The 13,909-nt window shown below is 56.2% G+C and overlaps 1 protein-coding gene across 2 annotated transcripts; it reads right to left on the bottom strand.

The window, feature by feature from the left end:
• Positions 1 to 216: 216 nt before the first annotated feature.
• LOC102463311 (uncharacterized) lies at positions 217 to 13,047 on the bottom strand. Of its 2 annotated transcripts, XM_075907360.1 has the most exons (4): positions 12,909 to 13,047; positions 11,072 to 11,296; positions 8,593 to 8,937; positions 217 to 6,087 (listed from the first exon to the last, which is right to left on the bottom strand). In XM_075907360.1, exons 2-4 carry the CDS (start codon positions 11,124 to 11,126, stop codon positions 5,810 to 5,812), a joined length of 678 nt encoding a protein of 225 aa, XP_075763475.1. In that variant the 5' UTR covers positions 11,127 to 11,296; positions 12,909 to 13,047; the 3' UTR covers positions 217 to 5,809. The 2 variants fall into 2 exon arrangements, with proteins under 2 accessions (XP_075763475.1, XP_006119469.2); XM_006119407.4 differs by lacking the exon at positions 12,909 to 13,047 and having other exon boundaries at positions 11,072 to 11,486.
• Between the last annotated feature and the right edge of the window lie 862 nt (positions 13,048 to 13,909).

The following is a 13,909-nucleotide window of genomic DNA, read 5'->3' on the forward strand; positions in this document are numbered from 1 at the left end:
GTAGGGTTGCCAGGTATCCGGTATGGACCCGGACAGTCCAGCATTTTCACCTCCTGTCTGGAAAAAATTTCAGAAAATACCGGACACCTGAAATGTCCGTTATTTTCGGGGGGTTTTCCCAGACAGGTGGCAAAAATCCTGGACACCTGGCAACCCTACAACACACTCAGCAACTGGGCCCAGCCCCCGGACACCCCCTGGACCCCGGACCCCTATCCCCAGCCCCCCTGGTTCTGCAGGGAAGCTCCCTTCTGGCTTAACCAAAAAACCAAGATGACTTCCAGCAAAAAACCTCAAGACCTGAGCAAGGGGAAGCAATGCCTCCTCTGGGTCTTAGTGCTCAACCCTCCTCTTCCTAGCCCTATTCTGACTATGCATGCAATTAAAGGGGCCATACTGTTTTAATGCTGTTTTTATTTATTTATTTTTTTGCTTAATAACTCTTGGAGTCCTTTTTTTGTTCAACAACTTTGGTCTCCTACCCTTTCCCCCCCCAACAGAATTTTTTCCCCGTTTTTTTTTGGGGGGGGGGATATTTTTGTTGAAACCATCTGGCAACCCTATATGCTAGCTGGTCCCGTTGAACCCTAGGAAGAGGTGTGTGCTCCAGCACAAGGTAAGAAAGCCTTCTTCTCCTTTCTAGACAACTCCTAGGATTCCTATTGAAACAGGAGATTAATCTGCCCCATGTGGCATTGGCTGCCTTCTCCCCTCACCCCTCCCCGGTAGAGATTTGCAGGTGAAATATGGGAGGATATAAAATCAAGAATGTGCCGGTGGGCTAGATGAGTTTGTGTAGGAAGGGAGGATAACTTTGCCTTTGTATCAGGATTGCCAATTTACTGTAGCGCTTCGTTCATGCTGGTTTCATTAGGGATCGGACTCAGGAAAATATATTTCTCTGCACACAATGGAAATACGGAATGCAAAAGGCACTTGGCAGGGAAGATTCTGTTACAGAGAGCAGATGCAAATGCACACTTGTGGAGCAATGGTTACAGAGCCAATAAAACCTACAGCAAGCACAGTGTGTGGTATAGGATGGTGTATAAAATACTGTAATGAACTTGTGGCCTCTTAGGTCTTTGTGGCTGTCACTGTGCCTCACATCATGGCAGCTTGGGACTTCTCAGGTGGCAGCGGGGAGAGCTCACACCCTCCCCTTCCAAAAACAGTGGAGCTAAAGGAGGATCCTCATGAGATGCAAACAGTATAGTGCTTATGAGCCACAGAGGAGCAGTTCTGATTGCATCCAGCAGAGAGTGGTCATAGAGAGACATACGTTCACATGTACGTGCCTCTTTGTTGCACTATTTTATGTCTTTCATATAATCAGAGCAATTGTAAATGGAATAGATCGACTAAGGGGCTTAGAGCCATCTGGGTGATCAGTACATTAGACTCTTCTGTATCTCCTTTATCCAGTCCTGTGAAGCTAATCCCAACAGGACTTTCTTCACCTCCCTGGCGAGTCGGAAAATAGATTTTCTCCATGATGTAGTGGTAAAAAAACGGAAATGGGTCAACCAATCTAAGCTGAACTCCACATCCCCTAAATTAGGTAGGGATATTCAGTTTCCTGGAGTTTGCCCTTGACTGCATGACAGGAAAAATAAGGGAGCAACTCACAGGTGCTGAGGGGAGAGATGGAGAAGAGCCAGACAGGGTGGGCAGAAGATTTACTGGGGAGAGGACACCTTGGGAAGATGTATCTGGGCCTAGTTTGAGGCTGGGGCAAAGACTTGGTGTTGGGTTTGCTTTGGACCTGGATTAAAGTACACTATCTCCTATAGTGAGGCAGCTTGACCTCCCTCCGACCCCTCAGAGGAAGGACTCCCTAAGGGCCCCCCGGTGGGTGGGGCCACAGCAATTTAGCCCCACCCACAGGAAGTAGAAAGGTGGAGCCAGAAGTATAAAAGGAGGAGGTAAGCGCTCAGTTAGGGCACAGTCACAGAACAAGCCAGATGCTCTGACCAGTCTCCTGAGGAGGAAGGCTCAACCGCCCCACCCTAGAAGGCAGAACTAAGCAGCCGGGATGGGGCCAGGACCACCACTGGGCCCAGAAGACTGGGCTGGGCCGCCAGGACCGCTGCCTGACCCTGGCCCGGCCCAAGGACACTCTGCCAGCACCGTCCTTCCCGGCAGACGCGAGGAGCCGAGACGAAGCCAGGCAGGACCCGGGGGAACCGGGAAGCAGCCCAGGTAGGGTTGCCAGGTGTCCAGTTTTCACCCGGCCTGCCCATTATTCGGGTCCCCCCGTCTGGTAAAAAAAAAGCTGAAAATTCCTGTTTCCCTGGGGCAGAAGCTCAGCGGGGACAACTTTCCCATGCTGCATCTGGTGGGGAGGGGGGGGGTGAGGAGTGCAGGGCCATTTAAAGGAGCAGCACCCCCCCCCCTTTTTTTTAACAACTTTGGTCTCCCCCCCCCTTTTTTTTTTAAAACAACTTTGGTCTCCCCCCCCCCCGCTTTTTTTTTCTCAATAGAATATTTTCCTGGTGGGGGGGAGGGGTGCGAGGTGTTTGGTATTTTTTGTTAAACCATCTGGCAACCCTAAGCCCAGGGATCGCCGGCCCATTGCCGGCTGAGAACATGGAGGTCCACTGGGCAGCGTGTTGCGGCCAGGATCCCCGCGGACCCAGTGGCAGCCCACACTGCTGCTGTTGGGGCCCTGGGCTGGGGAGACACAACCCCCCCCCCAGCCTGCTGACAGACCCGTGTCTCAAACGGTTGATACTGTTCATTTGTTGCCCTGTCCCAGGGCTGGGCCTTGGAACGGCCGCTCTGCCCAAAGGAGGCCTTAATCTTTACTTTGCTGGGCCTGTGAACTGAACAGTGACCTGAGCCCCTGGACCTTGGATAGCCTCGCCCTGAGCTAGGGCCCGGACACGAGGACTCCTGTTCAGCTGGGCTATCGACTGTAACCCCCCTGCCTTAGACTGTGGGGGCTTCACAGGCGGATTAACTACTCAGTAGGCAGTGTTGTGAGGCAGCTTGTATTTAGCCAGTGGGTGGAGTCACAACATCATGTCATCCAAGGGAAACTGAGGCAGGACTGCTGCAGGACTGTCCCAGGCCACAAGGCGGGGAGGGGGGGGGGAGGGGGTGTGCTCTAGAGGCAGCCACTCGAGTTCAGGTATGACAAGCTAGGAATAGGAATTCCAGGCTAGTTCATTTTGGAAACATTGAAAAGTTGCATTTGGATAATGCCTGCCAGGGCTGGTTTCCATCTGATTGCCAGAGTGAAGTAAGAGGGGACGAGCTTAGGGTGGCCAGGTGCCCAGTTTTGAACTGGACAGTCCAGTATTTGAGCTTTCTGTCCGGGAAACAAATTGAGACAATAGAAATGTCCAGTGTTTTCTAAATAAGATGCAATGTCGATTGTGATGTCATGTCAAGTGTGTCTGGTATTTTTTTTGAAACCATCTGGCAACGCTAGCCTAGCTTTAACTGAGAGTCAGGCCATAGCTCTTAAACTTGGCTTGATGTTTAGATCTCACTGTGACATCTACCAAGCAACCCTACTTTGAAGGGAAAATTCCCAGTGCCCATATATTATAGAAGCCATTATAATTTTTAGTAGATCTCTAATATAGATCACATTATTTTTATTCCATAGAACTATGCTTACCCTAACCAACATTGTAAGGAGAGCATGGTCCAGTGGTTAGGGTACTGCCTTGGGACTCAGAATTTGGATGCATGCCAGGCTCTGCCACTGACTCACTGGGTAACCTTGGGCAAGTCACTGCCCCTTGCTCTGCCTCAGTTTCCCCTCCCACGCTTTGTCTATTTAGATTCTTTAGGGCAGGGACTGTCTCTTACTAGGTATCTGGGCAGGACCCAATGCGATAGGACTCTGATCTTGAGGCCTCTAGGCTGAGCGAGTAAACTGAGCTGGGTTGACTAGAAGCCACCCTGTGCGGCTTAGCAGGGCCCAGCTATGCATGACTGCAGCGCGACCGCAACACAAGGCAGCTTGTGTGGAGCGAGACGTCATGAATAAGCAACACTGCGGGCCTCCTAATGGACTGGAATTTGTAATCTGCCGTATTTGCCCAGTCCTAATTCATAAATCAGCAGGCGTGAGTAATTTCCCCAGGAGAGCATTTAGACGGGAGATTGAATGAGTAATTTACTGGGAACATTAAGACAGCACCAAATTACTTATTTATGAGAACTTTTTGACAGATCGGCCATTCAATAATTTATACGGCGCCGCGTTTCGCCAGGGTCACCGGTAAATAATTCACTTATTATAAACTCGGGAAGGCTTCATGATACGGTGAATTATTCTCTCGCGCCCGAGTCAGGAAGGTAAATGTGGACCCCCACGATGGCACTTGAATGGGGAGGGAGCAGCCTTAGGCTTTCCGATCTCCAGAGCACCCCAACCTGAACGTTCGACGTGTGCTTAAGCCCCCAATTCGTGCCTGATGCCGGGAGGGCCTGAAGGGGCCAGCCAGAAAGTGAGTCTGAAATTCCCCAGCAGGGTGGGGAAAAGGTTTAGTGTATATAAGAACCAGGACCAGTGACTTCAGGGGTGCTTTACCCTGGGCCTACGTATGATGCTGACTCCGGCCTGGTCCCAAACCACTGATGTCCCCTTGGCACCTTGAATCACGCCTAGGAAATGAAACTTGCAGATGCTCCTGCTAGTTCCCGGGAGCCATTGATGGCTATTCTGCATATTTACACCAAGAGCTGGCTCCCCCCCAGTTCCCCAGAGAGACGGAGCACTGTAGGCAGGGGAAGGCAGTGGCTGGAGCACTCAGGTGGGACCCAGGAGACCTGGTTGCTAGTCCTGGCTCTGCCACTGACCGGCTGGGTGATCTTCCCCACCCTGTGCCTCAGTTTCCCCTCCTGCCCTTTGTCTCTGTAGTCGGTAAATGGCAAGAATGACCCTTGGCCTGTTCAGGACAGGCAGGGACCCTCTCTCACCCCATGTCTGTGCAACATCTGCCACCCGGAGGCCTGCACTCAGCTGGGGCCTCTAGAAGCGCTTGCTATACATACAACAGTGTGGCCTTCCGGATACAGCCTCCTGCCCTGGGGTACCCCAAAAGAGGGTGCTGCAGGGGGGGAATCTGGAGGGAGGTGCACAATTGAGGGATGCTGGAGGGGTGTGTGTACTGGGAGGGGTATTTGGGATGCTGGAGGGGGCATTTCAGGGGTATGTGAGGAAGTTGTTCCCTGGGGAACACTGGAGTGGGTATTTGGCAAGCGGGGGGGGTGTACTGGGAGGGGAATTTGGGGGTGCTGGCAGGGGGTATTTGGGGTGCTGGAGGGGCATTTAGGGGCTATGGAGGGGTGTGTGTACTGAGAGGGGGTACTTGGGGTAGGAGAGGGTATTTGGGAGTGCAGGAGGGGCATTGGAGCTATGGGGGGTGTACTGGGAGGGGGTACCTGGTGGGGCAGGAGAGGAAGCCTGCCACCTCACTCTCCAGGAGGGGGCCGAGTTGTTCCCTGTCAGGATGGCTGGCCCAGATCCAGGAGCAGTGACAACTGACTGTCTGAGGCTCCCTGGGGCTTCTCCCTCCCCAGGGCAGGGCGCCGGGGCCAGGGCGGGCAGGACTGGCAACTGTAGCAGAGGGCCCAGGCGGGCGCGGAGCCGGACGCCGGCTCCTTCTGAGCCGTGGGGCTGCCCTGCTGGAATCCCAGACCTCGCCCCTTATTTGGAAAAATCCCCCCGGTGGGAGACAGAGGATGGAAAAAGAGGCGAAGTCCGGGAAGCCCAGACATGTGGGAACCCTGCCCGCCTCGGGGTTCCCTTCTCCCCCAGGCCTCAGCGTCTGGGACGTCTGCTCTCCCGTTAGCCCCTCGTCTTCAAGTGGACAACAGCCACCGCGATGCAGAGGGGCCCGTAGACGGCTGCAATGAGATAACCCTTCAGGGAGCAGTGGCAAGTACGCCAGCTCTCACCGCCTTCCGGCTCTCCCCCGTCGCCTCCCGCCGCTGTTGGCTTCCCTCCCTTTCCGCCTGTGGTTATGGGATCTCTGCTGGTTGGGGGTTCCATCATTGTCCTCCATTCTTCTCTTGCGGGGGTCCCCATGGCTCCTCCTTCGCTCCTGCCTCCTTCCTGCCGACGGCCTTTGCAGGGGGTGAAACACAACGGCTGCAGGTTAATAACCGGGGGCGGTTCCTGCAGTGCATGTCTGGGGGGCTGGTTTAGATCTCTGGACAGAGGTGCTGGGGCAGTGATGAGCGCCAGGGAACTAAACTGTTACCCTGCATAGGAGGAAACCACATCACGCCAGGGGGTGCAGCAGCCCCCCGAGTTCCAGCACTTGTGTCTCCGGCCACAGCTTGCTCAGCTCAATCCATAGCAGCGACTTTAACACAGACGGGCTGCTGGAATTTTGGAAACCCCTTAGCAGTGTCCCCTGGAAACTATGCGCTTGTGGGGTCGCTCAGGAAAGATTCCAATGCTGCCCAGGGGATTAGCAGAGTGCCCACAGCTCGGTTTTGTGTTTCTACAGGTGGTGCACATTCCCATGTGGCGTGGTGCACAGAACAAAATTATTCCACACATGCATGGAAAAGATTAGAGGGTACATTGCCCCTTAGTGCCCCCCATTAGACCTCAGCTTACATGCAGCCGCACCTATTGACACCAGCATGGATTGGTGTGGGCAAGGCTGCCGCAGCAGGTTTTGCAATGCAAGTGAGACGGTGCAGAGGGAGAGGGGAGGCGGAAGCAGGCGGAAAGGATTCCTGCGTGCACTCTGTGGGCTCATTCTGCATTGAGCCATATGAGGAAGTTACACAACTAGCATGTGCCTGGCGGGAGGTTGTGCCTGAGCCCCACGGCACCTATCAGCTAGCACCACCCTGGCCTGACTTTCCGACCCCCTGCCCTGCGGCTGTCGCTGCAACGAGACGAGACTTCCTTCTGCCAGCCTGATGGGAACCCGCTGCGGGGGCTGGGAATTTGTACCCATCGACGTGACTTGCAGAATTTGCCCAGTCTCCCCTTCCCACTCCTCCTCCTGCCCCTCTGCCCACCCTGGGAACGTACCCCAACTGGGGCCAGGGCCCTGTCGCGCTAGGTGCTGTACAGACCCAGAAGCAGACAATCCCCCAAGAGCTGACAGTCGAAACCGATGAAAGGAAGACTCTTCGGCTTCCCGCCCACTACAGACGGGGAAACTGAGGCATGGAAGGACGCTGTGACTTGCCCGCGGTCACATGGCCAGGCGGTGGTGCTTTTGAGTCCCAGCTCAGGGCCTGAATCACAAAGCTGTCCTTCCTTTCTGGATTTGCTGTGGCTGCCGAGTGAACCCGGATGGCCAGCACAGGCCAGGTCAGCCTCGCCCAGGTGTGACTTTCTGCGCATGCGGCATTCAGGGGGTCCTATGCACCATAGCAGGGGTGCCCTGAATTCAGGTGGATTCAGTGGGAGAGAATTAGGGGAGACCTTCCGAACCCAGGCAGGGGGGATTGTGGGAAGGTATCAGAGGACTATCAGCACTGGGGCGGCTTAGCCGGCGTTCACACTGCAAAGGGGGGAAAGGGACCAGCCAGAGTGAACACAGCCTTGTGTGCTAACCCAGCCCCTGCTCTGAGCCGGCTAGCCTGGGCTGAATCACCCCCAAACCTTGGGGGGGGGGGTCTTGTGTGTGTGGAGAGGAGCGGGGCTGGGGTAACACCCAGGAAACGCCTGGGCTAGTGTCGCCAGGAAGCCACGTCAGGGGGAGGGATGTTAAATATCGGATATTTGAATAGTCGAATAACCTCGTGAATTCTTATCCGTTAGTCGACTATTCTGCAGTCCCTGGGGGCGGGGCCCTGTCACTCCGTGCTGCTGCCTCTGTATCAGGGGTATGAGGTGCGAACTGGTCCATGAGGGAGCCGGTTTAAAAACCAGCACCCCTCACAGACCGGCTGCCTGTTGCCCTGCGCTGCTGCCCCTGTTTAAGGAAGGGTCTGAGATCCTGGACCCAGCACGAGCCGGAACTGAGCCAGGCTGTCTGCCCACCAGGCTCCTCATCCAGTTTAAATGCAGAGCCGCAGCGGGGGTAGGTTCCGAACCCATCACAAGCCAGGGCTGAGCTGGGCTGCTGGCCAGCCTGCTAAAAAAGTACTGGTGAGGGGAAGGGAGAAGGGGAGAGAGGATAATGCATGGTGTTGACAGCATCGGTGCGTAACCCGTGGGGGTCGCGGCTGTCTTCCTGGGGGGTCGCAGGGCCGTGCCGGCCGCCATTTTGTTTTCCCAGCTTGACGCCCGCCGCAGCAGGGGCAGGGGGAGTGGCAGGGGAGCAGACCGACGCTTTAAATTAAAGGAGCTGCAACGAAATGTTCCCGGCGCCTTTTTTTTGCTCAACTAAAATCGCGAATTAAAAAAGGTTGAGCACCGCTGGTCTATAGCATGAACCTATAAGCTTTTGCTTCTCAGTTAATTAACTACACTGTTGTTTCTCAAACTGCGGGTCCTGACCCCCCCGGGGGGGGGGGGTTACAAGAAACTTAGAGGGGGGTCGTGGTAATGCAACGTTTGAGAACCCCTGGACTACACTATTCCATCCCTATCCATGGAAGCATTTGCATGGCCAAGCATTGCTGCAGACCCACGTGCTGGCTGCCAGAGGCACTCACCTCGCACGGACAGCTCGTAGGAGAATGTCTTGGGGTGGGAAGGGTCTGAGGAGATATCCACCACGGCGCGGTACGGCCCCTGGTCCTCTGGCCTCAGCCCTCGCAGCTCCAGCGAGAGGTTCCCGGCGTTGATGGCCAGCCGGTTGCTGAAGTACGGGACGTAATTGACGCGGAAGGCCCGGCTTTCGGGTTTGGCCTCGGCGATGTGAGTGCCCTGCTTTCCTGAAAACCACAGGATGCGGACGATGTCTCCGGCCACAGGGCGCAGGGCAGGGAAATACACGGACTCCCCTACAAAGCCCTCCAGCTGCTCCCGGCTGTAGGAGAGCTGCAGACCTGCAAGAACTGGGAAGGCAGGAGGGGAGTGAGTTGGAGAGGGGTCATTACAGGGTAAGGGGCCCCCAAGGAGTGGGAATTGGGCTCATGGGTCCAGACAAATCAGCACTGGGCGACGCTCCTTTCCAGAACCGAGAGCCCTAACCACTAGGCCACGCTGCCTCCCTTAAGAGCATTGGCATGGGGTGTTACACCAGGAAATGCTCTCGTGCAACTGGAAAGGGCTATTGTGATGCCACGATAACGTCCCATGGTGCACCTCCCACGATAGGGCAGGGCACGACGGCGGGCACATGGACCCTAGCGGTCAAGTTAAGCTGCTATGTGGTAACATGCTCCAGATCAACTTGCCCTCGGTAAATCCAAGGAGGGCAGAAACCCCGAGAGCTGGCCCGGGAACCTGTCATGCTAGAGCAGTGGTTCCCAAACATTTCGGCATCACGCCCCCTTTTTGATTTTTGAGAAACCCTCCCGCCCCCTCCCCACCCCACCCCATAGCAGAAAAACTTGTTGAGCAAAAAAAACCCTGACCAGGGCCGAAAAACAGCAGTGAAACTTAGGGGGGAAGATTGACGGGGGGCAGGGGGTGGGGCTGGGTCACCTCGTGCCCCCCCCCTGGAATTTCTTCACGCCCCCCCCAGTTTGGGAACCCATGTGCTAGAAGCTATATAGGTCCAACCCTTTCCCCAGCCCAGTCTGATTAAGAGGGAGAGACGCAATGACCAGCCTGGACCCCGTCTATCCAGGGGAGCTGTGTCAGATTATCCCCCACAAAGACCATGTGTTTCCCAGGTCTGCAGAACTTGCCCTGAGAGGTGGACGCTAGGTCAAAGACGAATTCTTCCACCCACCCAGAGGTGTCTACACGGGGGCTTAGCTCAGCTCACCTGCCGCTCTCAGGTGTGAATTTTTCACACTTCTGAGCCATGGAGCTAACTCAGCCTAAATTCTGGGTGTTGATCAAGCTGTAGTGGGATTCAAAAGGGGACGACGCTCCTGGTAACCCAACAGCCCCACATTATCATAGCCAGAGCTACCACGAATCCTGCCAAGGAGATTAAAACTCCTGCGTCAGGGTGTAAACCCACTTCTCAGTGCTAGAGACCCCTCATCTGCCTACTGGACGGTTCTGGCACCCTCTGCTGAACCATTTGGTGCTGGCCACCGGCGGAGACGGGATACCAGGCTAGATGGGCTCGTTGGAGCTAACGTATCTGTGTGGGACGGGAAACTCCCTCCCAGCTGCTGTATAGACACTAGGGCTTCGTTTACACTGCGGCGTTTGCCGCAAGAGCCTATGCAAATGAAGTGTGGATTAGCATATTGCCATGTTTCATTTGCGTAATTTATTCAAGCTGGTTTTGCGCAAGGGGTTTTTGCACAAAAAAGCAGTGTGGACGGGCTTTTTTGCGCAAAATCCCCATTGTGCGCAAGATCCTTATGGCTCTCCGGCTTGAATAAAATATGCAAATGAAGCACGGCGATATGCTAATCCACTCTTCATTTGCATAGACTTGCGGGAAACGCCGCAGTGTAGACAAAGCCTAGGAGACAGACCCACTTTGGTGTGGAATTGGGGATTGTTCTCTGGAAACTGGATTTGTGGATTGGGTGTTTCAGCGTGCACACGGCTTTGTAAACCTGGGCGTATGGCGGCCGGACTTGGCTCACAGGCGTGCTAATGGGTCCCCGCTGCATTCCGCAAGCTTCTGACGGGGTCTGCGGCTTGAGCCGTGTCCACGCCGCCGAAGCCCTCAGAGCCAGCTGGCTGACCCGTGTCAGACTGATTTGTGTGTGGACGCAAGGGGGCTTGGGTCACGCCTGCGTCAGTGTCCAGGCTTCGTGATGGGGTTGACACACCCTGCACATCTAGGTGAGTGTCTGCGGAGCTCCTGCAATGCCCAGCTCCTCGGGGCACCGAAAAAAGCTGCCGTCTTGCAAACACCTCCCACGCGGAGTGGTCACTGACAACACAATCCGTGGATCCCAAAGGGGGCTCCATGTTACCTGCTGCACGGCCCTTCCCGGCCTCCGCCGGGCCCAGGGGTGCGGCAGTTTCGGCAGCATGGTCAAGAGATGCCCAGCGCCCCATCTGAAGGTGGTTCCCACCCGCCAGGACACAAGCGACCCCTTTGCTACTCACCTCCCAGAGCCAAAAGCAGGAGGCTATGGAGCAGCGGCCCCGTTCCTGGCCCCATGCCTTGGACTTCTGCTTTCAGAGACGAGTGGGTGGGGAGGGGAGCAGTCTTCCTGAGCGGCACACAGGAAGCTGGACTTGGCCACAGAGTGCCTGTCTCAGTTAGATGTCAGCTTGCCTTTCCTGGACGGGTGTCTGTCGGTGGGAAGCTGTGGTCGAAGGCATCTGGCTCTGGGGGGTGGCGAAGGGAGCTGTTATTGCTAGGGGGATGATTGCACCAGCAGCCCAAGGAAAGGCGAGCACTGAATGGTGTCTCATGCTGAAGGAGACAGTGGGATCTAGTGGTTGGAGCAGGGGGGAAGAGGCTGGGGTGCAGGATTCCTGGGTTCTATTCCTGGTGCTAGAAAGGAGAGTTGCCCAGTGAGAAATGCAGAGGGACTCGGTGTCCTTTCTTCCGGCGCCTGGCTCAGCTGTGGGAGGGAAGATGGTCTAATGGAAAAAGTGACAGACCAAGGCACAAGGCAGCTGGGTTCTGGGCCTGGCTCTGCCCATGAATAGCTGCCCGGCCTTTGGCAAGTCTCTTCACTGTCTCCCTGTGCCTCGGTTTCCCTGGCTCTGAGCTGCCAGGCCCAGAGATGCCGGGCTCTGCTCTGGCACACATTAGGTACTGGGACCACCTCTCCACGGCAAACTAGTGCAGTGAGGTCCCTGCTGTTCCCCTGGATCGCCAGTAACCAATCCAACTGGGTCATTCCCTGGGGTCTGTCCTTTACTGGCGGCATTAGCCCTCTGTTTGCCTGGGGCAGCTCGCTCCCGTAGCAAAACCGACTGTGGGGCTGATTCCAGAGGGCTTGATGGGGGTGAGCGGCGTATGACTTCCTCTGGGAGGAAGGCTGCTGTGTGTGTGTGTGTGTGTGTGTGCGTGTGTGCGCGTGTGTGTGTGTGTGTGTGGCCCCCACCCATAGGGCACAGAGCATGTGAAATCAGGAGATTGCATCAAGCGGGATGCAGCAACCCCTGGGTATGGGGGGGAGGGCCTGGTAGTTTTCTGCTCTGGGAGTGGGGCTGGGGGCCAGTGGCTTGACTCTCCGAGTGCGCTGGAGGGGCTGGCGCATCAGGTCTGGTTCCTTGGCTCCATCCGTGCAAATTTCCCCACCGAGAACCCACGCAGCTTGGCGGGTGGGGGAAGGGAGCAGGAAGAGGGGAAACCCAGCTCGTGCGGAGTGTGCAAGCGGCTCGCTCTGGGGACCCCGGCGGGGAGAGCGCACGCCCACAGCTCCTGGTGGTGCCGGCATGGGAGGGGGGTTACGAGGCGAGAAAAGGGGGGACATGGAAGCGGGTATCTGCTGTTCTGACCGTGCGGGCAAAGCAAGCGCCCTTTTGTGAAATGGCCCCCTGCCCGGCCCCACCCAAAGCGCTGGGCCTGTCCCCCTGCGGGGCTGGGGCTGGGCTTAGCCCCCCTCTGTCTGGGGGGCGCTTGGGGCCACACACGAAGCTGCGCTGCCCACAGGAAGCCGTTTTCAGGCAGGCCCCTCACGGTTCCGTGCTCAGGCCTCCACCGGCTCTCGCCTGAGGCGGGTTTAGCTCGGGGCTTGGTGTCACGAGGCCACCGGCCGGTGGTGATCCAAGATGGGAGCACCCTGGGGAGAAGTATCCAGGAGAGAATTAACAACCCCTCCAGGGTCTCCGCCTCAAACAGCCCCGCCACCCCATGAGCCGGAAAAGCGCCACCTTGCGACAGGCTGGCTGCAGGGTGCAGAGAGAGGGCAGCCCCATCTTGCAGAGCCCAGTGGTGCTGGGGCAGGGGGAACGCATCAGAAGGCAGAGATTTCCCCAGCCTAACCTGTTGGCATCGCTGGTTCATGCTCGATCAGCTGTAGTCAGCAGGTTCCCGGCAAGACATCCTGGAGCGGAGCTATGCCCGTAAAGTGCGCCTAAGCGGAGCTGCTCCTCAGAGCCAATCAAACCACTCGTCCATCTGTCTATCCCAGGACTTTGTCTCTGCCATTGCTCTCTGCCGGATGGCATCAGAACGGGTCAGCTGTGTGTCATTGGCCCTATACAGTTCATCTGTAGTGGAGAGTCTCGGGTAGTTCAAGAGGCAGAGGCCTGGGTTATTAGCAAAGCTGGTAGGCCCAGATCTGCAAAACTCTTTAGGCTCCCAGCTCCCACTGGAATCCATCGCAGCCCATTTTTAGCGTTAAATTGGAAATTGCAAAGTGGCCTCCGAGTGCAGGGAATGTGATTGGTCACAGGTGGCTCTGGATTGGTCACAGCACAACGAGTGACTCACACGCTCCTGGACAGTTTGATAAGCCCTCACGGCAGAGGGACTGGGGAGGAACAAGGCTGAATTTGTTCTGGTTGGAATGGCGAAGGGGGAGGCCCTGTTCACCCCCGACCCGCTGTTTATCCTGGTAACCGGCTTCCTTCCTCATTCCTGAGGCTGGTGATCGGCCAGTGCTAGGATTGCCAGAGGGCTGAAACAAAAATACCGAACACCCTCCCCCGCCAAAAAAAACCAAACCACCAGGAAAAAATTTTGTTGAAGGAAAAAAAGGGGGGACGGACACCAAAGTTGTCGAGCAAAAAAAAAAAAAAAAAAAAAAACTCCAAGGACTTGGATCACTGCTAGGGGTTACCAGCTCGTCATTTAAAAAAACCCGGACACCCTTCATGGGGGGGGGGGGAGGACCGACCAGGAAGGGAGCAGGGCCTGGAAACAGCTAACGGAGGGGAGGGGCTAGCCGGAGGAGATGAGGGGGGCCAACGGGAAGCAGGGCTGGTGGGGGGGGGGTCGGGCGGAACGGGGCTGGCCGGGAGGAAGGAGGGCGGGAAGCAGGG

Source organism: Pelodiscus sinensis, chromosome 24 (assembly GCF_049634645.1).
Source record: "Pelodiscus sinensis isolate JC-2024 chromosome 24, ASM4963464v1, whole genome shotgun sequence".
Taxonomy (NCBI): domain Eukaryota; kingdom Metazoa; phylum Chordata; order Testudines; family Trionychidae; genus Pelodiscus; species Pelodiscus sinensis.

What these genes read in the sequence shown, in the direction of transcription:
- LOC102463311 (XM_075907360.1), bottom strand. Translation starts at nt 11,126, where the DNA reads ATGGGGCCAGGAACGGGGCCGCTGCTCCATAGCCTCCTGCTTTTGGCT. An exon ending in CCTGCTTTTGGCTCTGGGAG is followed by an intron (nt 8,938 to 11,071) that starts GTGAGTAGCAAA and finishes CTGCCTTCCCAG; the next exon opens with TTCTTGCAGGTCTGCAGCTC. An exon ending in CTACGAGCTGTCCGTGCGAG is followed by an intron (nt 6,088 to 8,592) that starts GTGAGTGCCTCT and finishes CCCCCTGCAAAG; the next exon opens with GCCGTCGGCAGGAAGGAGGC.